The 22,409-nt window shown below is 36.9% G+C and overlaps 3 protein-coding genes and 1 pseudogene across 3 annotated transcripts; 3 read left to right on the top strand and 1 right to left on the bottom strand.

Moving 5' to 3' along the window:
- Positions 3,736–5,271, top strand: LOC104763092 (annotated as a pseudogene).
- LOC104760400 (inactive disease resistance protein RPS4-like) lies at positions 5,326–7,185 on the top strand. Its single transcript, XM_019240505.1, has 3 exons — positions 5,326–5,932; positions 5,968–6,373; positions 6,442–7,185. The coding sequence occupies exons 1-3, from the start codon at positions 5,386–5,388 to the stop codon at positions 7,127–7,129; spliced, it is 1,641 nt and encodes a 546-aa protein (XP_019096050.1). The 5' UTR covers positions 5,326–5,385; the 3' UTR covers positions 7,130–7,185.
- On the bottom strand, positions 10,899–15,432 carry LOC104760399 (disease resistance protein RPS4-like). Its single transcript, XM_010483319.2, has 5 exons — positions 14,880–15,432; positions 13,590–14,778; positions 13,185–13,499; positions 12,205–13,089; positions 10,899–12,087 (listed from the first exon to the last, which is right to left on the bottom strand). Exons 1-5 carry the CDS (start codon positions 15,341–15,343, stop codon positions 11,344–11,346), a joined length of 3,597 nt encoding a protein of 1,198 aa, XP_010481621.1. The 5' UTR covers positions 15,344–15,432; the 3' UTR covers positions 10,899–11,343.
- LOC104760397 (disease resistance protein RRS1-like) lies at positions 16,777–21,870 on the top strand. Its single transcript, XM_010483317.1, has 7 exons — positions 16,777–17,265; positions 17,355–18,462; positions 18,546–18,845; positions 18,942–19,862; positions 20,036–20,898; positions 21,083–21,196; positions 21,386–21,870. The coding sequence occupies exons 1-7, from the start codon at positions 16,901–16,903 to the stop codon at positions 21,651–21,653; spliced, it is 3,939 nt and encodes a 1,312-aa protein (XP_010481619.1). The 5' UTR covers positions 16,777–16,900; the 3' UTR covers positions 21,654–21,870.

Raw genomic sequence — 22,409 nt, 5'->3', positions numbered from 1 at the left:
TTCGAATATCGCCGGCTATGTTCTGCCGGACAAAAGGTAATCCCCGTAAATCTTTGATTGCATTCTAAATTTCTTTGGGAAAAAGATGAATTATATTATAGCAGTTTTACGTTTCGGGTGCCCGTCTCGTTTAGTTCGGACTCTCTGATTTGACCGTGGGAATGATGCACCTTTAATGTAATTGGGGTACAATTCTATAGCCCTATGTTTTAGAATGATAAAAGGCATACAGCGATGAAAATACATATATGGCAAAGTTAAAAAAATAAATACGATATGGTTATATATTTCATCTTCATGTTTCACTTATTTATTTTATGTATTTCATGTTTTAAAATTTTCTACAAATATGAAAAATTTACTAATATCTTATGATTGACATTACATATATCTAATTTATATGTTTATTAGAAAAGTCCAAAAAGGGTTATGTAATTTTTAACCAATAAACGATTCTAAATTTCCTCCTAATAATTCAACACTCATTCAAACTTTAGACTACGTACAATGAGCCAGTTGAATTTTTTTTTTCCCAACTGAGTTGAATAATGTGAAAAGTCTAGGAGGTGAAAAATGAAAGGGTGAACTTTACTTATTGAAATTAAATTAAAATAATTAAGAGTTACATAATATTTTTAAATAAAATTTTTGTTTTCTTTCTTATTTTGAGTGTTAAAAAGGTTAGTGTTAAGATCCATTCAGGCCCGTCTCAGCATTTTTGAAAGGCTTAGGCAAGAAAAAAAATTTTGGGCATTTTTCACATAACTTTTTTTTTTTTTTTTGATTTTTTTGGGCCTTTTTCAGATTTTTAAAAAATTGTTTTTTTGCTTTTTTGGATCTTTGTTATTAAGGATTTTTTTACAAATTTAGTTTGGGCCCTTAGAAAATGCCAACCCTGCCATCCCACTAAAACAGGACCGGATCCATTTCAGAGGAAAATAACGAGAAAATATATAAACACAAGTTTATTGGAGGCTAATAGAAAACTATAGTAAAACTATAGAGTATGAAAAATGATGAATCTATAATACTAAAGCAGGAGTATCACTAGACTAAAATTGAAACATGACTTTGTTTTGCTATAATTTTTATTAAAAATAGTTAGAGAATCGCCTAATTTAATTAAATTACTCTATAGTTTTAATTTATCTAACTGACGTTTATACCTATAGGGCCAACACATATTTACAACCGGGTCGACACGCGAATCTTGTATGACCCTTCGTAACCTGGATTTATACTATTTGGATCGTGTATTTGGTTTGATTAAAGAATAATTATTCTCGTCGTCAAACAGAGATATAATCTCTATAAATGAAAACTGGTATCCAAGTATTTAATGGTTCGGTAATATCAAATATTAACTACTACCATACTTAATCCCTATAATTATTACGAATATTAATAATAATGAGAAATCTTTAATACTTATCGATTGTGACTTTGTTGCTTCCAAAATAATCAATAGATTAAATACGAAATTATATATATATATATAAACTTATTTGATTTGTTTTTATATTGTGAAATATTTACGGAAACAACAAATCAACTTAATACAATTAAATAAAAACAAATCATCATTTAGTTTAGATTTTTCAATATTTTCTTAACGAAATTATAGTAATTAATTATGAGTAGTATAGATGGAAAGAATAAAAAACACAGAAACTATATATATATATATATATGTAAAGTTGTAAACTAATTTACAGAAAAGATGTACTGTATATCCCACATCGACTAAATATTTTGGAATATGGTTCATAATCACTATAAATATATGACTAATATGTTTTGAGTACAAATGAGCAGGAACCTTGATTTATTAGGTATCCAAATTTACCAGTTTAATTTTGTTCTATATTTGAGCATATTTTAAACTTTTAAAAAGTAAACATATTATAATATATTTACATATTTAAAAAAGTTTAAGATATTAGAAATATTTAATTTTTTATAGAATGTTTAAAATATTATAATATATTTTAAGTATATAAAATATTTAAGTAATATTAATATTTTTACTCTTAAAAATTTTGAAACATAAAAAAAAGTTTGAGTTTAACCCGTTAAAACATGTATTTTTTATCAAACTATAAATTAAATTGGGTTTTTACAATTTTTTCACTTCGTAATCGTCCCAAAACGCAAATGCGTGAAATTGTGAGATATTTTTATAAGTTGTTTAAAGTTGCTTCCTTAATAATCATTTAAAAAATTGAAATTATCTACATTAAAGAAGAAGTACTCATGGACCAACTTTTAGATGATGACTTTGTTTTGGTAGTTTTAAAATAAAATGGTTAGTAATCAATAATTATTATCACAATAGAATATTATGACATTAAAATTCTCTAACCATTCAAATTAAGTCGGATCTCGCGTGGGTCATTTAGTACCCGATTATTTGATCCGATTTTCTCATCAAACATTATATGTTGATTCTCAAAATAAAATTATATCTTGGCCACATTATATGTTGAAATCCAAATCTTACAAAATTGCTTGATTGCCGAGATTTTTTTTAACTGCAAATCTAAAACAATCTTTTGGGATAATCTTACACATAGAATACTTTTCTTTTACTTTTAACAAAACAAGAAACAATATATATTTTGCTGAGATTTGATATATCAAATATTAACTTCTAAATGATAACCGAAATATACCTAATCTCACTATAAATACAATGGTTTCCTAACTATTGAAATATCTCACACTAAAATTTAACAAGCAAATTCTCATTTTTTACAACAAACAAAAATAAAGAAAAACTCATCCTTTTACAAAACTATTATCTGATATTGCGGTGTGTCTATCCTCTTACAAAACTATTATCTGATATTACGGAATGTCTATCCTCTTACAAAACTACTATCTAACATTGCGGTGTGTCTGTTTCCGTGAAAAGCTACATTCTGCAAACTATTTACTCTATTAAGATTTCCAATTTACCGTATAACCCCAAATATACAAATAAACACTATATAAACAAAGAAAATAAGTCAAAATAAAAAACTACACTACAAAGATACAAATTACAAAAAAAAGTAACTAACAAAATATATAATCCTGTGCTGTAGCACGAGCTTCTCCTAGTTTTTGTGTAAAAATAATTTTTATGTGATAATTGACCTATGATAATTCAGACTAAAAAATATATGAGAAATTTCACTAACTAATAAAAGAATAATACATGTCCCTGTCCATATTTAATTACTCACAATTTTTTTTCTCCAATAATTGAATGACAAGTGATTCTTTCAACTCTATTTAATCCATGTGTGTTTTTCAGCCCATGATTGATTTTTTTATTATTCAATAGACCATTGTTAGTCAAATAAATTCTCATCTTACTGCTCCTCTTGTAATCTATCCATGAATTATTCATACAAAGTTTTTGTTGAATGGAATACAACCTTAGTAAGATTGAACTCAGTTTTACTTCTCCATCTCCTTTACAGTTGTAGGTACTGTTCATCTTTCGAAATCTACGTGTAACTCCTAAACCCTAAGCATAAAGAGAATAAATAATCAGCTTGGTATACTTGTCGCTTGTTCCAGTCGTTTGTATTAGTAACACAAATTGTTTTCTCAAATGTAAATTCATTTTTTTATATTTGCTGTAGATTTTGTAGTCAGGACGTTCTTTACCTCTTTTTTATCTTGGAACTTTATTTATCACCGCACTTGTTTTGACGTTCTTCTTTTTTGCATTTGGCAGTCACGAATGTGACTTTGTTGACAAGATAGCCAAGGAAACTTTTAAGACGCTGAACAAGCTGTCTCCATTTGAAATCCGTGGTCTTCCTGGGGCTGAACTGCGCATGCAGGAACTGGAAAAGTTATTGGATCTTAAAAGGAAAAGTTGTGTGAGAGTTGTTGGTGTTCTTGGTATGGCGGGTATCGGTAAAACAACTGTTGCAGATTGCGTATATAAACGAAATTACAGTCGATTTGATGGCTACTGCTTTCTCGCAAATATTAACAATGAAGAGAGACTACATGGATTAGATCACTTGCAGCAGAAACTCCTCCAAAAATTATTGGATGAAGAAAATCTAGATGTTGGAGCTCCTGAAGGAGCACATGAAGCTTTGAAGGATCGTCTTCAGAACAAGAAGGTTTTTATTGTTCTTGACGGTGTGACAAATGAAGACCAAATAAGAATGCTTATCGGACAATGGGAAAGAGAGTTGTATCGAGAAGGAAGTCGAATTGTGATAACAACTAGAGACAAAAAAACTACTGGAGAAGCTAGTTGATGCTACATATGTGGTTCCAAGATTAAGTGATAGGGAAGCACTGGAGCTTTTCTGCTTGAATGCATTTTCTAGCAACCAATCTCCCACCACAGAATTCATGGATTTGTCAAACAAGTTTGTTGATTATGCCAAAGGACATCCGTTAGCTCTAAAGTTGTTAGGTTCTGATCTATGTCAAAGGGACAAATTTTACTGGCAGAGGAAATTGGAGAGATTACAGAAAAGGCCTGACGGTAAGATTCAGGAGGTACTGAAAATGAGTTATATGGAACTGTGTCCAGAGCAGAAGAGCATCTTTCTCGATGTTGCGTGTTTCTTCAGATCAGAAAAAACAGATTTCCTTTCGAGGATTCTGAATACTGACCATATTAATGCTGCAACTCTGATTGATGATCTTGTTGATAAGTGTTTGGTAACCATTTATGATAATCGGCTTGAGATGCATGACCTTCTTCTTACAATGGGGAAGGAGATAGGTTATGAATCATCCATCAAAGAGGCAGGTAACAGGGGTCGATTATGGAACCAAGAAGATATATGTCGTGTGCTGAAGTACAAAACGGTGAGCAAACCAAAATATATTGTTACTTACATATCATATCTACTAGTATTGATGCAGTTTCTGATTTTCACTTTATTTGATTATCTTGCTTCTCAGGGAACTGCTGAAACTAGAGGCATCTTCTTGGATATGTCAAATGCAGAAAACATGAAGCTAAGCCCTGATGTATTCACAGAGATGTGGAATCTCAAGTTCCTCAAATTCTACAATTCTCAGTGTTCTCAATGGTGTGAGAACGACTGTAAATTTCGCTTCCCGTTTGGTCTTGATTGCTTTCCAGATGAGCTGGTGTACCTCCATTGGCAGGGATACCCTTTGGAGTACTTGCCATCAAACTTCAACCCAAAGAAACTCGTTGATCTCAATCTGCGTCACAGCCATCTTACAAAACTTTGGGAAGAGAAAAAGGTTTTGCCTCCTATTAGAACAGATTCTAGCTAGAGTCAAGTCTGCATATAATTATTAAATTTTTGATGAAATATATTGCAGAATACAGCAGAGTTAAGGTGACTTGATATCAGTCATTCAAAAAACTTGCTGAGTTTATCAGGCTTGATGGATGCTCGAAATATTGAAAGATTGAACGCTGAATGCTGTACAAGTTTGATCAAGTGTTCATCAATCCGTCAGATGGACAGTCTTGTTTACTTGAACTTCAGAGAGTGTAAAAGCCTAAAGAGTATTCCGCAGGGGATCAGTCTTAAGTCGTTGAAATCTCTAATCCTTAGTGGTTGCTCAAAGCTAAGAACATTTCCAATTATTTCAGAAAACATAGAATCTCTATATTTGGATGGGACGGGAATCAGAAGAGTTCCTGAATCCGTAGATAGCCTCCAATACCTAGCTGTGTTGAATTTAAAAAAGTGTTGCAGTTTGACTCATCTTCCCAGCAATCTTTGCAAGCTGAAATCTCTTCGAGAACTGATTCTTTCTGGCTGTTCAAATCTGGAGTGTTTTCCAGACATTGATGAGGACATGGAATATTTGGAGATTTTACTTATGGATGAGACGGCCATCAAACAGATACCTAGATCAATGAGTATGAGTAATCTCAAGCTATTTACATTTGGTGGATCCAAATTTAGGATTCAGCAGGTTTGGAGTTGCTACCTTTCTCAGGCTGCTTTCGTTTATCAGAACTCTATCTCACAGATTGCAATATCCACAAGTTTCCCAACAACTTCAGTTGCTTGTCATCAGTACATAGCTTATGCTTAAGCAGAAACGATTTAGAATACCTACCCGAAAGCATCAAAAAACTTCACCATCTGAAATCACTTGACTTGAAACACTGCAGAAAGCTCAACTCACTACCAATGCTTCCATCAAATCTGCAGTACTTGGATGCTCATGACTGTGCTTCTCTAGAAACAGTTGCAAAGCCCATGACACATCTTGTGGTAGCTGAAAGAGTTCAATCTACTTTTATATTCACTGATTGCTTCAAGCTTAACCAAGAAACACAAGAAAATATTGTGGCTCATGCCCAACTCAAGAGTCAAATACTGGCGAATGCGTGTCTTAAACGTAATAATAAGGTCCATCTCCATTAACTCTCTTCTTCCATTGACATTTTATCATGATCTAATGCTTAATGGTTTCCTCTGTATCATCTCAGGGACTAATTTATGAACCTTTAGTTAGTGTCAGTTTTCCTGGAAACGACTTACCTTTATGGTTCCGCCATCAGAGAATGGGCTCTTCCATAGAAACACACTTGCCTCCACACTGGTGTGACAATAAATTTATGGGGCTCTCCTTATGTGTGGTTGTCTCTTTCAAAGACTGTGAAGATCAATCCAACCGTTTCTCTGTAATTTGCAAGTGCAAGTTCAAGAGCGAGAGCGGTGACTGCATCAGATTTATTTGCACTCTTGGGGGATGGACTGAGCCGTGTGGATCATGTGGACATCAATCACGGAAAATTGTGTCTGACCATGTGTTCCTTAGTTACAACAACAGCTTCCATGTCAAGAAATGTCGTGAAGAGAGTAATGAGCACAATAGATGTTGCAACACTGCTGCCTCTTTCAAATTCTTTGTTAGTGATGACAACAAGAGGAAGCTAGGAAGCTGCGAGGTGGTGAAATGTGGAATGAGCTTGTTATATGCTCCGGATGAGATTGATTACAGACTCCAGGAAACACTGGAGAATAATCTCAATGAAGTGATATCAATAAAAGAAGCAAATCAACATGAAAATGGCTCGGGTGAAGCTGTTTTGCCCAAGAGGAGGCATTCGTTTTTAAAAGATGAAGAGATAACTAACGGGAAAAGAATAAAGGAAGTAAACAACTAGTACTCATGAGTGTTTATGTTTTTTTTTTGTGTGAAAAGCACATGGTTTCTTACCAAGGCTGGATTCAGACAAAGTTCAATCATGTTTCACTCTGCAGCAAGTCAAAAGATGAAATCACTAGAGACATTAACGCCAAGAATGACATTTTTAGTTCTCAGAAGTAAGTTGAGCCTGATGATGTAGGGTCTAAACTTGTAGTCTAGTGATTTCATCTTGGCGTTAAAATGTAGTCTTGCTGATATCATATGAAGATGCGTGAATAAAGAAGCTCTTGATCTATATTCACGTGGAAGTTGTTTGCTTTCACCACTGAATTTATCATCCTTCGTTGCTGTTGCATTAGCAATCTTCTTCTCCTCAAGGGAACCTAAAATCTACTTTTACACCTTGTCTGACTTCCTCTACCATTAGGTTTTCATGAAAATGTGCTTCTCAGGAATCATTATCAAAATTCACTAACCACTGGACTTGGATCAATTTTGTGTCCCAAAACCATAATTAAATTCAGAAAACCACTGGACTCCCATGAACATTTGCTTCTCACGAATAATTATCAAAGTTCACAATTAACCAAACAAAAATTACGCTTTAGTACCTCACAGTTTGCAGCATAGTAAGTACCAGCTGTGACTTCAATTTCAATGGAAGCCTTAGTAGGAAAACATTTCTTCTTAAGACCTACTTCATGACATCTGTTGATATTCAACCAACATGGCAAAGCCAATGAAAACGTGGGTAGACTTAATCGTACATTTCTCATCGCCTAGCTTGAATAAAAACCTCCAACATGGCAGTTAAGAATTGCTAGAAGAGGACGTCCCAATAACATTGTTGAATTCAAATATACATTTTACCATAAGGTTGTTTTAGATAAGTCTTGAAACGAAACAATAATATCACATTCCAAAAAGTCCACTTTCACTCCAATGTCGAGGGTGGATCATTCTGTTACACACAAAAGCCAAACTGAAACTAGGTTTTCTTTTTGTCTATCCTAGCAGGTTCAATTATTTATGTAGTTGTAGTACTTAAGCTGTCAATCCAAATGGGATGATGCTACCACTCAAGATGCAATCAAGAAATCACAAGTCAAGTCAATTCAAAGAGTGGTTTTATATCTAACAATCCTAGAATAATCAGAATGCAAAACGGAAATGAGCTACAGAACTAGAAACGAGAATGCATGACAAGAAGTAAACATGAGTAAAAACAGAAACGAGTCTAAACGTGAACTAAACAGCAAGAACCGAAACAGTCTCAAGAATGCAATAAAAATCAGAAAGATAGAAGTCCTAAGGATGAGAGTAATTGATGTCGGTGGAGTCTCCTAGTCTACAGAGTGTTTAACATGTCACAACAAACTATCCATGGACAATCAACATCGCGACTTAGCTAATCCAATATCTTGACATAAGCTACTCAGACTTAACCACTTCCAAACCTAGATCTCGCTAGAGAAACATGATCAAGCAGACATGAAAAACTAGTTCATTCACTTCAACAAACATCCTAGACAACTAATCTCTTAGGCTAGGAATATAAGTCTCTGGCACTAGTTGGTCAGACATTTCATCAAGCATCTTTTGTGTGTGGTGTGGAAATGTCTAAGACCTAGTTCCAATTGACCAAAGATATACTAGTATTTCTAACTCTACTCCATAAGGGAATCACACAAATCTAAACTTAAACACCCTACATACTAAGATCCTCCACCTAATCTATCCCATCCTCAAGAACTCTAGCACTACTCAGATCCAGAAATCATCATCACCAAAGATACAAATCCAGAAATCATTAAATCAAGCATGATCAGATAGAGAAAAATGAGATGAACAACTTTGTAGAAGAAATCAAATGCAAAAACATAATAAAATCAAAGCTATCTGGATTACAAAATCAAAGAACGTTTTAGGTGGCTAGGTAAACCTTAAAGAAAAACGAGATGTATGAGTAAAGACTTAACAAAATGTATTTATAGTAAAACATGGAAAACCCTAAGACATAAAACGACAAGATAGATTGTCGGTTCGGGAATCGGGTTGGCTGAGTCGGAGCGTCTTTCTTCCAGACGTGCGGTTGAGTTGGTGTGCGTGGAACAGATCGAGTGGAGTGGCGTTGACTCGAGCTGGGTCGAGTGGAGTGACGTTGGCTCGAGCTTGTTCGAGTGGAGTGGTGTTGGCTCGAGCTGGGTCGAGTGGAGTGGTGTTGGTTCGAGCTAGGTCGAGTGGAGTGGTCTCGGCTCGAGCTGGGTGTATACGCATCCACTAAAACGATGATAACTATTGAAACACACCTAGATTGGCTTGAAATAAACGGCATTAGAAAGATGACTCAATTCTCTATAACTTTGACTCAATTCCCTACAACTCAATTCTCTACATTCGAAAGCTGAATCCCAAAGTAAAATCTTCACTCGACTCGATCAAAGAGGTTGAAGAAGTCGAATGTCTGGTTTGGTCAGTCGAGTGGGATGCTGGTGTTTCTTCCTGGGAGCGCGTCCAAGTCGCATGTCAGTCAAGTCGCATTGCTTCTCTCCCAGGAGCGTCGGTCGAGTCGCGTGTCGTAGTCTTGGGAGTGCGTCGGTCGAGTCGCATGTTGTTAGTCCTGGGAGTGCGTCGGTCGAGTCGTGTGTCGTCAGTCCTGGGAGTGCGTCGGTCGAGTTGCGTGTCTCAGCCTCTATTTGGTTCCAGAAGTTTGTACATCTCCTAAGCACCTGAAATACTCCAAAATGCACAATGTATGCAAAGATGATGCAAGAACTACTTAAACATGCAAAATTTAAAGAAGAGACTAGAAAATGATGTAAAACAATGAGTCATCCTAGATAAATGCATGAAGAATACATGCTAAAGAGAGAAAAAATATAGACATATCACAAGAGTGGTTTTGGCTCGATCCAGAGTGGTTTTGGCTCGAACTAGAGTGGTGTTGGCTCGATCCAGAGTGGTTTTGGCTCGAGCTGGGTGTATACGCATCCACTAAAACGATGGTAACTCTTGAACCACATCTCCGATTGGCTTGAAATAAACGACGTTGGAAAGATGGCTCAATTCCTTACAACTTTGATGAAGACTTCGAAAGTTAAATCCCACTTTAGTGGAACGGCTCGAACGGGGTGGAGTGGTCGCATGACGAGTGGCTCGAACAGGTGTATACGCATCCACTAAAATGATGATAACTCTTGAACCACACCTCTGATTGGCTTGAAATAAACGGCACTGGAACGACGACTCAATTCTCTACAACTTTTAGGAAGACGTCAAAAGCTGAATCCCTCGACCGGTGGCTCGAGTGAGTGGCTCGAGTGACGGGTTGAAGAGTGGCTCAAACGAGGTGGGATGATGGCTCTTTGGTCGGATATAACGACGGCTAGAACGGGTGGCTCGAACGGTTGGCTCGAACAACGGCTTGAACGGGTGGCTCAAACGGGTGCGTTTCCAACGTCACCTAGATACCTGAAATACTCCAAAATGCAAAATGTATGTAAGGATGATGCAAGAACTAGCTAGACATAGAAAAGATTAAAAAAATGATGCAAAACAATGAGTTATCCTAACTAAATGCATGATAAATATATGGTAAGAAGAAACAAAATATAGACATATCACATTGACAAAATCATCATGCCCAAGAGATAACCATTGCAGATTATCAAGTGAGACTTTGAAAAAGATTTTCTTTATTCAACCGGAAAAGAGTCTTACAGAGAAAAGAGTCATATACCTGAAAGATAATCAAACAACAACCAGAAACTTTTAAACAGGAAACAGAAGATAAAGGTCTCTTAAAAAAAGATTATCTTCGTGCTATATAACTTGAAAGGGTGTCTCGTGAACACTGAATCCAAAGAAAAACAAAATCTAAGCTGATAGGCTTCCAACGACTTTGAAATCAGGATAAGCCTTAATCGAGTCTTCAACGTTCGCATTAGAATTCCAGCTTACTGGGAAGATGAAAAGGGGTCAGTTAACAATTTGATTCACCAATGTAATTTGTATCCCTATCTCTCTGGTGATCCAGAGTTCCTTTAACTTGTTTTCCTCTCTCAAATTTCCATTATTTAGACTTGAATCACATCTTTACTCATGCTGGATTTCTTCATCACGAGCTGGAGTTTTTTTGTAAGACGTGCTTCATCTGGAAAATAATTATTTCCCCCTTGGAGATTCTCAACCATGTGCTTGACTGACTGAATTGATCTTTCTTTCTTGGAGTTACACTTTCATCACAGTTTGAGTTTTATCTATTCCTGACCTTTGCTTCTTCTTTATCCGTCCATTGTCCTTCCTTGTTTTTTTCTTTCTCTTCACTCTTCCATAAACCCCTTCTGAATTTTCTTGAAAGCTCTCCATAACAGCCATACTGTACATTGCTGTCTTTAAATTTACTCTTCCATCAACCCCATCTGAATTTTCTTGCAAACTCTTTCCAACAAGCATATCGTACTTTGCTTCATGAGAACTGTTTTTGTTTTTATCATTTGCATACACCAAACTCAAACCACACTTCAACACCTTGAACTTTCCGTTCTCACTTGCACCGCCTGTCACAGTAAATTCAAGGGAGGCTTCGGTAGGATTGCATTCATCCGAGTTACCGTCTTCAGGACACTTTATAGTATGTGGACAACTGGTGTAGCCGATAAAGACATGGTCTGACTCAATCTTGTCTTTCTTGTCTCTATGTCTGGTCCAACTTCCTACTGGACAAGTAAATGGGACCCAAGACTTGTCTTCATCTTTTACTTTAAAGGTGCAGATCACAGACAAGGAGCTGATTTGATCTAAGTCGTCAAGAGATGAGACTACAGCACATAGAGCAATGCCGGCAAGCTTCTTGTCATGCCAATGTGGGAGGAGTTTTACTTCTAACTCAGATCCAACTGTTTCATGACAAAACCAAGAAGGCACTTCACATCCAGGAAAGCAAGTGCTGAACAAAGACTCTGAAACAAGACCCTGCAAAGTTCAAATGCGAAAATCTTAAAACTCTGCCAGAGTTTCTTTGAAATGCAAAAAATTTGAGAGAGGGATACAGAGAGCGACAAAGCGAAAGAGATAGGTATAGAGAGATACCCCATTGTAACGTTTCCGAGCATATGACAACAGCTGGCATTTCCTTTGAGCATACGATGTGATTTCCTCCTTTGCAACTTGTTCTAGGTTCTCACAGTTGGTGAAAATGTATGTGGAATGATTCTGCTCCGTTGGCATGATACGGGCCAAAGGCTTTGAAACAGTCTTCAGCGAACTACAACCGTGTGCATCTAAGCACTGAAGATTTGGTGGAAACTCTGGAACTGATGTAAGACTCGTACAATACTTCAGGTCCAGCCATTTAAGTTGAGAAAGCTGACTGATTCCTGCAGGAAGGCAGCTGATCTTAGTATTTCTGCTAACGCACAAATACTGCAGTGAGGGTAACTGTGGCATCACTTCAATGGCTGTCCCATCCAAAAGTAAAATCTTTAACGAGCTGATGTTGATTTCTGGGAAAATCTTGAGATTTGAACAATCAGAGAGTATCAGTTCTTGAAGAGCTTTCAGCTCACAAACACGGCCTGGGATTTCCTCCAGCATTTTGCAGTCTTTCATATTCAATACAACAAGTCTCTGGAGCTTCTCCATGTTTGCAGGAAGCTGACTTATTGCTGTTCCATCTATATACAGAGTTTCTAGATTTTCTGAAATCAACGGAAATTCGTTAAAAGTTGAGCAGCCGCTAAGAGTAAGTGTTTTCAGAAAAACCAAATTCATCTCTGGAAGATATTCCAGTCTTGTGCACCCTTTCAGATTCAGGAAATCAAGCATTTTCATTCGTTCCATATCATGTGGCAACGTTTTCAGTGTTGTGCAACCTTCAAGGTTCAATCTTTTAAGCTTTTCAGCCTTTGATAACCCTGACAAGCTGCACAACTTTGTTGAGTGACTGAGATCGACCCACTTTAAGAATGGTGTATCCTATTGGAAAACAGAAAAAATCGTACAGTTAAAAATACTATCCAAGTTAAATTAATCATTCACAAAAGCTATCAACAGATTATTCAGAGACACACCTTGTCACCCTCCCAAAGTTGTTCAATCTCACTGTAAGGCAGCTTAAGGTCGACAAGATTAATCGGGTTGAAATCGTTTGGAAGTTCCTCCAATGGGAATTTCAGCCAGTGGAGGCAACGAACTTCTTTCAACGGTAGCTTAAGTTTATCAGGGATGTTGATCTTATTGTTGGTTTTGCATTCCTGAGGACAATGGGAATTGTAGAACTTGAGATACCGGAGATTTCTCATACTTATGAAGTGGTCGCGGTCTAAGCTCGTTGCGTGTTTCACTTCAGACAAGTCTAGGAAAATACCTCTAACATTGGCAGGTTTCTAAGAACCAACAAAGAACACGGCATCAGTGAAGAGAAAAAAAGAAGTAAGCTTTTACTAATAAAACTCTAGAGGAACTTATGGTCTCACCATTTTATTCTGCAGTACATTAATTATGCCTCCCTTGATTATGTGTTGATGGAACCACAGCCTCTGTTGTCTGCTATCATCCTGGCTAGATGTCTTAAGATCAAGTTCCCTTGAAAAAGTATACAATAGATCATGCATCTCCACTCGCCCATCACAAGTATTAATCAGGAACTTATCAGTGAGAGCTTTTACTGCACTCGTTCCTTCAGCAGATCTAAGCTCAGATGAAGCAAGTAAACTTTCTACATAATCCTTGTCCTGTGATCTGAAACAAGCTATGTCGAGAAATGCATCTTTCTGCTCAGAAGTCAATTCATCATAGCTCACTTGGAAGACATTTACAATATTGGGGCTGGGACTCTGTGCAAGTCTCTTCAGTTTTGAATTCCAATGATCCATACTTTTCTTATTAAGCTCTCCGCCCAATACTTTGAGAGCTAGTGGATGGCCTCTGGCATAATGTACAAACCCTTCTGACAGCTTCATGAAATCTTTCTTCCGAGGATTGGCTTGATCATCATTAAAGGCATGATAGCGAAATAGTTGTAAGCTATCTCTGTGGTTCAAATTTGGAACCATGTAAGTATCATCAACCAAACCATTTGTTAAGGACATGTCGCTTGTTGCAATGACAACTCTGCTTCCCTCCTTACCCTCCTTAATCCAGTCTAGTATCTCACGAAGAGCATCTATATGTCCCCTTTTACTAACATCGTCAAGTACAACAAGAACTTTGCGTTCATGGAGTTGGCTATATGGATCTTTGAAATTTTCCATGTGAGGATTGTTCAACTTGGATAACTCGCCTAAGAGCATTTGAGGCAACCGACCCAACTCCAAATGCTTCAACTTTACACGGATTTGATCAATCAACGCATGCCTCGTAAACTTGCCCTGCCACGTCTTGTAGAGTTCTTTAAGAAGTGTGGTTTTACCAATTCCAGGCATCCCAACAACTCCAATGATACGTGTTTTCTTGTATATATCAAGATCCAACTTCTCCTCCAACTCTTTTAACCGTTGTCCGTTCCCAAAAGTCTTGTGCTTTTTCTCGCATCCTGAGGAAGACGTTCCAACGATGCTCCTTCCTAAAGCCTCCACGGCTGGACCTTCTCTTCCCTCCAATGAAATTTCAGTCAGCGCTGTCTTCACCGCCTTCACAATGTCATTAACTTTCTCACTCTCAACACTGCAAATTTCAAGGCTAATGAGATCATGACCCCTCCCTTAACTCCCATAAACAAAGGTTCAACAAGTATTAATAGATCTATCTACAACTGTAATCAATACCTTTTCTTGTCAATGGTGATGCCCATAATGTTAGGTATAAAATTAAAAGCTTCCTTCCACTTCTTCTCCTTCTCATCACCCTTAGCCAAACTCCTGAAACTATCGCCGAACTTGCCTTTCAGATCTCGAACGGTGGATGGCTCCAGCTTGTAAAAGATTGGAATCGCAACGAGTGTTCCATCATCAGTACAATCCTTGATCTTCTCAAGCTCTCTGACGCACCAGAGAGAATTTGTGTAGTTGCTGGAGAAGATAACCAAGACGATTTTGGACTCCTCGATTCTCTTTAATAGTATGTCTATAGGTTGACCTCTCTTCTCGTATTCGTCGATAAAGACGTTGATGTTGTTCCATTTCAAGTCCTTGACGAGATGGCTGACGAATTTTAGGCGCAGATCTGCTCCACGGAAACTGATGAACACTTGATGTTGCGGTGGCTGGTCGTCGACCGAGGATGTCTCCATGGCGGAAAAGCTTATTCTCGGAGTGTGCGTTACAGTAGCAAGAATGTATTGGCGATTTTTTTTTTTTTTTGGTGCAGTCAAGTAAATTCGTAATTGACAAGTCTTTCTTTTTTGTTTTTTCAGTCAACTTGTTCACACTGGAAATTTGGAATGGACAGAGTGACAAACCAAACTATATAGTGGGTTTTCTACTTTTCTTCATATGGTTGGTCACACATTTTTTTTTTTGTTATCTGATAATATTAATAATAAACGTGAAAGATCGACGTATAAAAACAAGTTCTCGGAGCCTAAACTGAAAACAAGAACCATTATACAAAGCAGAAATTATAAAAACTATACCTTAAATGTAAATTGGAAACCCAAACCTAAAAAAAATAATTCTAAAAATTAATTTAACATAATACAATTGTGTAAAAGAGAACAAAAATGAAAATGTTAAAAAAAAGCATTTTTGAAAAAAGATATGTCAAAAAAGATATTTCTAACAATTTTTTTTCCAGACAACACGACTCTTTTCCATGAATAAAAACAACGACTAAACTATTATTTTAAATATAGTAATCTCAGTATATTAATAGGGAAACATTTTGAGAAAAATGTTGAGGTGTTGTCGCTAGAAAGCCACAGACATTTTTTAGCAATTTATCCCCATTTGGTAATACTATTTACAATACATGTCATTATATGTTTAACCAAAAAATAATAATAAAGATGTTGTTAAATTTATATTTTTTTATGTGTACTATATTTTGTTAACGTGTACTTTTAAAAACTTTTAAAATGTAATATCTAATTTTATTTGGAAAAATAGTTATTCATCAAATAATATACAAAATTTTTTTCCAAACACTAAAAAAAAGAAATAAATGTAATAAAAAAAATTAGCATATTAAGTTACAGATTGGAACTTAATAGTACTCATATCTTTACATTTATGTAAATGCATATTACACTTCTTAGAAATTCCAAAATTTTTAATATAATTTTTTATCTAATCATTTATCCTGTTTCAATAAATTAGTTTTTAAACCACACAAAAGACATGTCATTAATAGTAACATTTTATCAATATTTTCTCGACTAAGTTAAAAAAATTTCATATTTAATGATTGTAATGGATAAGACGTATTTTAAATAAAAAAAAACGAAAATTTAAATTAAAAATAATTTAATTACATATTACATTTGACACAAACAAATATTAATTTAATAACTATAATTTTATTCACAATAATTTTATTTAAATTTGTTACCTAATTATATATTTTAGCTCAAAGTTACATTTGGTAAAGTAAAGTCCATGAGAAACGACGACTCAAAAATCTTCTTTTTCTTTTTCTTTTCCACGAGTAACAAACAACTAAAAAATTATTTTAAATATTAATAATCATATTTACTTTTAGCCAAAAAAATTCATTTGGTAAAGTAAAGTCCATGAGAACCACTGAGAGATTTGAGAGTGGTTTGACCAATGTCAAATGAAAAAAAGCATCGTCGTCACAAACAAATTCCTGCAAAATCTAAGGTTTGTTCCAACTGTCAAAGCCCGAAATCATGACCAATTGTGAAAACGCTGAGGGATTTGTCTGCATCAGCTGCGTAGACGAGGTACGGTTATCTTTCGCGAGCCACCTCTCCGAAGCTCTCCGCCGTAAAGGCATAAATAATGTAGTCATAGATGTAGATAGCGATGATCTTTGCAAGGAGTCGCAGGAAAAGGTAGAGAAATCTAGGGTCTCTGTGATGGTTTTACCCGGAAACTGTGATTACTCCGAGGTATGGCTTGACAAGTTCGCGAAGGTTCTCCGGAAGAACAAGGAGCAGGTGGTGGTTCCAGTGTTGTACGGTGACAATCAATTACGAGGCGAATGGCTTAGCGCGCTGGATCTGAGAGGCGTATCACCAATTCACAAATCCAGGTATCTACTTATATGAGATGAAATGAGATTTTTAGCTGAAATTATATTGCTCGCTATTTGAATTGTCACACCAATCAAATATTGCGCAGGAAGGAATGTAGTGACTCTACACTAGTAGAAGAGATTGTGAGAGATGTGTACGAGAAGCTCTTTTCAATGGAACGAATTGGAATCTATCCGAAGCTTCTGGAGATTGAAAAAATGGTTAACAAGCAACCGTTTGGCATCCGCTGTGTTGGTATTTGGGGTATGCCTGGCATAGGCAAGACGACACTTGCTAAAGCAGTCTTTCACCAAATGTTTGGCGCCTTTGATGCTTCTTGTTTTATCGAAGACTCTGACAAATCTGTTCATGAGAAGGGTCTTTATTGTTTGTTGGAGGAACAACTTTTGAAAGATAAGCGGACCGTTATGGAACTGAGCTCGCTTAGAGACAGATTGAACAATAAGAGAGTTCTTGTTGTTCTCGATGACGTGCACAATGCTCTCGTTGCAGAGTCTTTTCTCGAGGATTTTGACTGGCTAGGACCTGAAAGCCTGATTATCATAACCTCTAGAGATAAACAGGTGTTTCACCTTTGCCGAATCAATCAAATATACGAGGTTCAGGGTTTAAATGAGAGAGAGGCTCTACAACTCTTCTTGATGTGCGCTTCGTTAAAGGATATGGGAGAGGAGAAGAATCTCCACGAGCTGTTTGTGAAAGTAATTAATTATGCTAATGGAAACCCGTTAGCTATCAGTGTTTATGGAAGAGAGCTGAAAGGTAAGAAAAAACTCTCAGAAATGGAGACTGCATTCCTCAAACTCAAGCGTCGTCCTCCATTTAAGATTGTCGATGCCTTTAAAAGCAGCTACGACACACTCAGTGACGACGAAAAGAACATTTTTCTGGACATAGCTTGTTTCTTCCAGGGAGAAAATGTCAACTACGTGATACAACTGCTTGAGGGTTGTGGTTTCTTTCCACATGTTGGAATTGATGTTCTTGTTGAGAAGTGTTTGGTGACTATATCAGAAAACCGAGTGCGGTTGCATAATCTGACCCAAGATATTGGCCGAGAAATAATAAATGGAGAAACAGTACAGATCGAGAGGCGCACAAGACTGTGGGAACCTTGGAGCATCAAATATTTATTAGAATATAATGAACAGAAAGGAATTGGAGAACCTAAAGCAACCTTCAAACGTGCTCAGGTCTGTTATATATTGATAGTTTCATTTTTTAACCTACTTTATGAGCTAACGTCCTAATATATCCACTTGAAATATCCTTGCAGGGCTCTGAAGAGATCGAAGGCATGTTTCTGGACACATCAAACTTAAGATTTCATGTGCAGCCCTCTGCCTTTAAGAATATGTTGAACCTTAGATTACTCAAGATTTACTGTTCCAATCCTGAAGTCCATCCTGTAATTAATTTCCCCAAAGGCTTCTTCCTTTCTCTTCCTAATGAGCTAAGACTCCTCCATTGGGAGAACTATCCTCTGCGATCTTTGCCTCAAAGTTTTGATCCTAGGCACCTTGTCGAAATCAACATGCCGTACAGTCAACTTGAGAAACTTTGGGGTGGAACCAAGGTAAGAAAACTCTGATATGCGTCTTTCACCTCTATCATTACTTGACAAATTTTGTTGTTATTCATTTGGCTTTTTTTATTTCTTTGGTCTTCTCAGAACCTGGAGATGTTGAAGACGATCAGGCTTTGCCATTCCCAAAACCTAGTTAATATCGATGATCTCGTAAAAGCTCAAAATCTTGAGGTAATTGATATCCAAGGTTGTACAAGACTGCAGAGTTTCCCAGCCGCAGGTCAATTGCTGCATCTAGGAGTTGTAAATCTCTCAGGTTGCATACACATTAAAAATGTCCTAGAGATTCCACCAAATATTGAGACACTAAACCTAGAGGGAACTGGCATATTAGCATTACCGCTTTCCACAGTTAAGCCAAACCACAGAGAGCTTGTGAATTTTCTAACAGAAATTCCGGATCTTTCAGAGGCCTCGAAACTTGAGCGTTTAACAAGTCTGCTGGAATCTAGATCGTCTTCTCAAGATCTTGGGAAGCTTATTTGCTTGGAGCTGAAAGATTGTTCTTGTTTGCAGAGTTTGCCAAACATGGCTAATTTAGATCTTCTCAATGTTCTTGATCTCTCTGGTTGCTCAATGCTCAATTCCATTCAGGGTTTCCCTCGGTTTCTGAAAGAGTTATATCTTGCTGGCACTGCAATTAGAGAAGTGCCACAACTTCCTCAAAGTCTAGAACTCTTTAAAGCACATGGATCTTGTTTGCGAAGTTTGCCAAACATGGCTAGTTTAGAATTTCTCAAAGTTCTTGATGTCTCTGGTTGCTCAGAGCTGGAGACTATTCATGGTTTTCCTCGGAACTTGAAAGAGTTAGATTTTGCTGGCACTACGTTAAGAGAAGTGCCACAACTTCCTTTAAGCCTAGAGCTCTTGAATGCACATAGTTCTGATAAGTTTCCTATGCATTACACATTCAGCAATTTTTTTGATCTATCTCCACAAGTGGTCAATGATTTTTTGGTGAAAGCGCTGACTAATGTAAAACACATACCAAGAGAGTATACACAGGTAATACTCTCTCCTTCTGCCTCTTTCTTGTCTACTTACTTCTCCATTAGCTCTCTTTCTCTCCATCACCCCCGTTCTCCTTCTCTGTCGGCCTCTCTCTAATATGCCTGTTATGTACACCCAATCACACCCTCCTCATATCATATCTGACTTATTTTGCGTTATTGCAACAGGATATCAACAAAGCTCCGACTTTCAGCTTCAGTGCGCCCTCACATACAAATCAAAATGCCACACTTGGTCTGCAACTAGGATCTTCTGTAATGACACGACTAAATCCTTCTTGGAGAAACACGCTTGTGGGCTTTGGTATGCTGGTGGAAGTTGCATTTTCGGAGGACTACTGTGATGCTACAGGTTTTGGCATAAGTTGTGTTTGCAGATGGAGCAACAAAGAAGGCCGCTCTTATAGGAAAGAACGAAATTATCACTGTTGGCCACCAGGGAAAGTTGTTCCAAAAGTTCGAAAGGATCATACGTTTGTCTTTTGTGATGTCAACATGCGCCCAAGTACCGGTGAAAGAAGTGACCCTGATATCTGGGCTGACTTAGTTGTATTTGAGTTTTTTCCTATCAATCAGCAGACAAAGAGTCTAAACGACAGGTTCACAGTGACAAGATGTGGAGTCCGTGTAATAAATTTTACAAGTGGCAATACAAGTCTGAAGAATATATCACCAGTTTTGTCCTTGGATCCGATGGAGGTTTCTGGTTATGGAGTAGTTGAAGAAGCATTGAGAGTCAGTTATGATGATTTACAGGAGGTGGATAAAGTTCTATTTCTTTACATAGCGTGTTTGTTCAATGACGAGGATGTTGATTTGGTGGCATCACTTATTGCCGGCATCGACTTGGATGTTATCTCTGGGCTCAAGGTCTTAGCCGATGTGTCTCTCATAAGTGTATCATCCAATGGGGAAATAGTGATGCCTTGGTTGCTACTAAAAATGGGTAAAGAAACCCTCCGTAGACACTTCATGCTGCTGTCTGATTGTGAGAGTTCCATGAGCGAAAATTTGTCTGACGTATCAAAAAAGTAAGTTCTCTTTTTATATCAGTTTCATATTGACTTGTCTAATTTTGTGTTTTCTTGTCATTAGGATTTATAGTAGATAACTATTTTTTTTTTCTTTTTTTCTAAGATTAGATAAATTTGATAAATTCCAAGTATATATAACCACATTATGTTTCAATGTATATTGATATTATATTGACGATAGACGCAGGAAAAGCAACGCAAAGAAAGTGGTTTGCGTACAGGCTACAAACTTAGAAGATGAATGGAGTTGGCGAAAGTACGGTCAAAAAGAAATTTTGGGTTCTCGGTTTCCAAGGTACTCATGTATTTTTCTATATAGAACCTCTATATTCGTGTATATATTATTGGAATGATATTATAGATTTTTTTTGTTGTGCGTAAGTGATCAAATGGATTGTGACTTCACGTGTTTGTGTATATACATTGTGATTAGTTTTGTTTTTTGATGGTTACGTGGAGGATTAATTATTTTTTTGTTCCTCAGGATTTACTTCAGGTGCACTCACAAGTACACGCAAGGTTGTTTAGCTACGAAACAAGTCGAACGTAGCAGCACAGATCCAGACATGTTCATTATTACTTACGTCTCTGAGCATAACTGTAACGCCTCTGAACCGCCGTATGGCCAGACGGACCACGACTGGGACGCTACTATGGGAACGTCTACCAACGATCCGGCCGGGTGCAAGAACGGATCAGGATCCATTAGCCAGTTCATCGGTGAGGTTCCGGACCACACGGCACGTCGTTAAGGCTTTGCAACCCTTGTGACACACCGTGCGTTGAGCCGATTCGGACAAAGTCTATATCAGTACCACTCGCCCGTTTTAAAAAAAACCTGAATATTTTGATTTACTTAGAAAGAGTTTATTACAAAACATTTTAACAAAAGGATTGTAGAGTTTTGGATAAGGCCTAGTGCCAAAATAAAACATACTTGTATTTTACAATAGACACAAAATAAAACTACTCTGGATTCCTATCGTTCACCACGTCCTCTAGTTCCCTCTAGGGTTACCTGCAACACAAATATTTATCATAAGTAATCTAAGATTACTTAGTGAGCTCAGGGTTCCTGCAAGGAAAAATAAATAAACCCCAGCCCCAACCCCATCATTAACAATAACATGCAAGCAAGCAAACAATTGACAATCAAGCAAACAACAATCAGAAATAGCATGCGGAAGATAATGAGCTAAGCAAATTAATCTAGCAAGCAATCACAATCAACAACATGCAACAACATGCAACATCATGCAACAACATAAACTTGAAATAAAACAAGAGTTTTAAACAAGTTTTAATTTATGGGCCCGATATGCATCCTTTCCTTAACCCCTCATGAACAACCGTATTCCAACCACAAAGGCATGCAATCAGACTTCACTTAAAGCCACACCGTCGTGTACACAGCTTCGGCCAGGGTAGCGAGCCCAGTAACCTCCGAGCTCTTCGTAACCAACCCTAAAAACACACGAACATGGGTTGCATGTCGCGGCTGCATTTGG

This window comes from Camelina sativa, chromosome 18 (assembly GCF_000633955.1).
Source record: "Camelina sativa cultivar DH55 chromosome 18, Cs, whole genome shotgun sequence".
Taxonomy (NCBI): Eukaryota; Viridiplantae; Streptophyta; class Magnoliopsida; order Brassicales; family Brassicaceae; genus Camelina; species Camelina sativa.
Note: the sequence above shows the minus strand (reverse complement) of the source record. Positions and strands in the feature narration are given on the sequence as shown.

What these genes read in the sequence shown, in the direction of transcription:
- LOC104760400 (XM_019240505.1), top strand. Translation starts at nt 5,386, where the DNA reads ATGGATGCTCGAAATATTGAAAGATTGAACGCTGAATGCTGTACAAGT. An exon ending in TAGGATTCAGCAGGTTTGGA is followed by an intron (nt 5,933 to 5,967) that starts GTTGCTACCTTT and finishes TTCGTTTATCAG; the next exon opens with AACTCTATCTCACAGATTGC. An exon ending in AAACGTAATAATAAGGTCCA is followed by an intron (nt 6,374 to 6,441) that starts TCTCCATTAACT and finishes TTCCTCTGTATC; the next exon opens with ATCTCAGGGACTAATTTATG.
- LOC104760399 (XM_010483319.2), bottom strand. Translation starts at nt 15,343, where the DNA reads ATGGAGACATCCTCGGTCGACGACCAGCCACCGCAACATCAAGTGTTC. An exon ending in ATGTACTGCAGAATAAAATG is followed by an intron (nt 13,500 to 13,589) that starts GTGAGACCATAA and finishes GTTGGTTCTTAG; the next exon opens with AAACCTGCCAATGTTAGAGG. An exon ending in AACTTTGGGAGGGTGACAAG is followed by an intron (nt 13,090 to 13,184) that starts GTGTGTCTCTGA and finishes GTTTTCCAATAG; the next exon opens with GATACACCATTCTTAAAGTG.
- LOC104760397 (XM_010483317.1), top strand. Translation starts at nt 16,901, where the DNA reads ATGACCAATTGTGAAAACGCTGAGGGATTTGTCTGCATCAGCTGCGTA. An exon ending in TCACCAATTCACAAATCCAG is followed by an intron (nt 17,266 to 17,354) that starts GTATCTACTTAT and finishes AATATTGCGCAG; the next exon opens with GAAGGAATGTAGTGACTCTA. An exon ending in TTGTCTGACGTATCAAAAAA is followed by an intron (nt 20,899 to 21,082) that starts GTAAGTTCTCTT and finishes TATTGACGATAG; the next exon opens with ACGCAGGAAAAGCAACGCAA.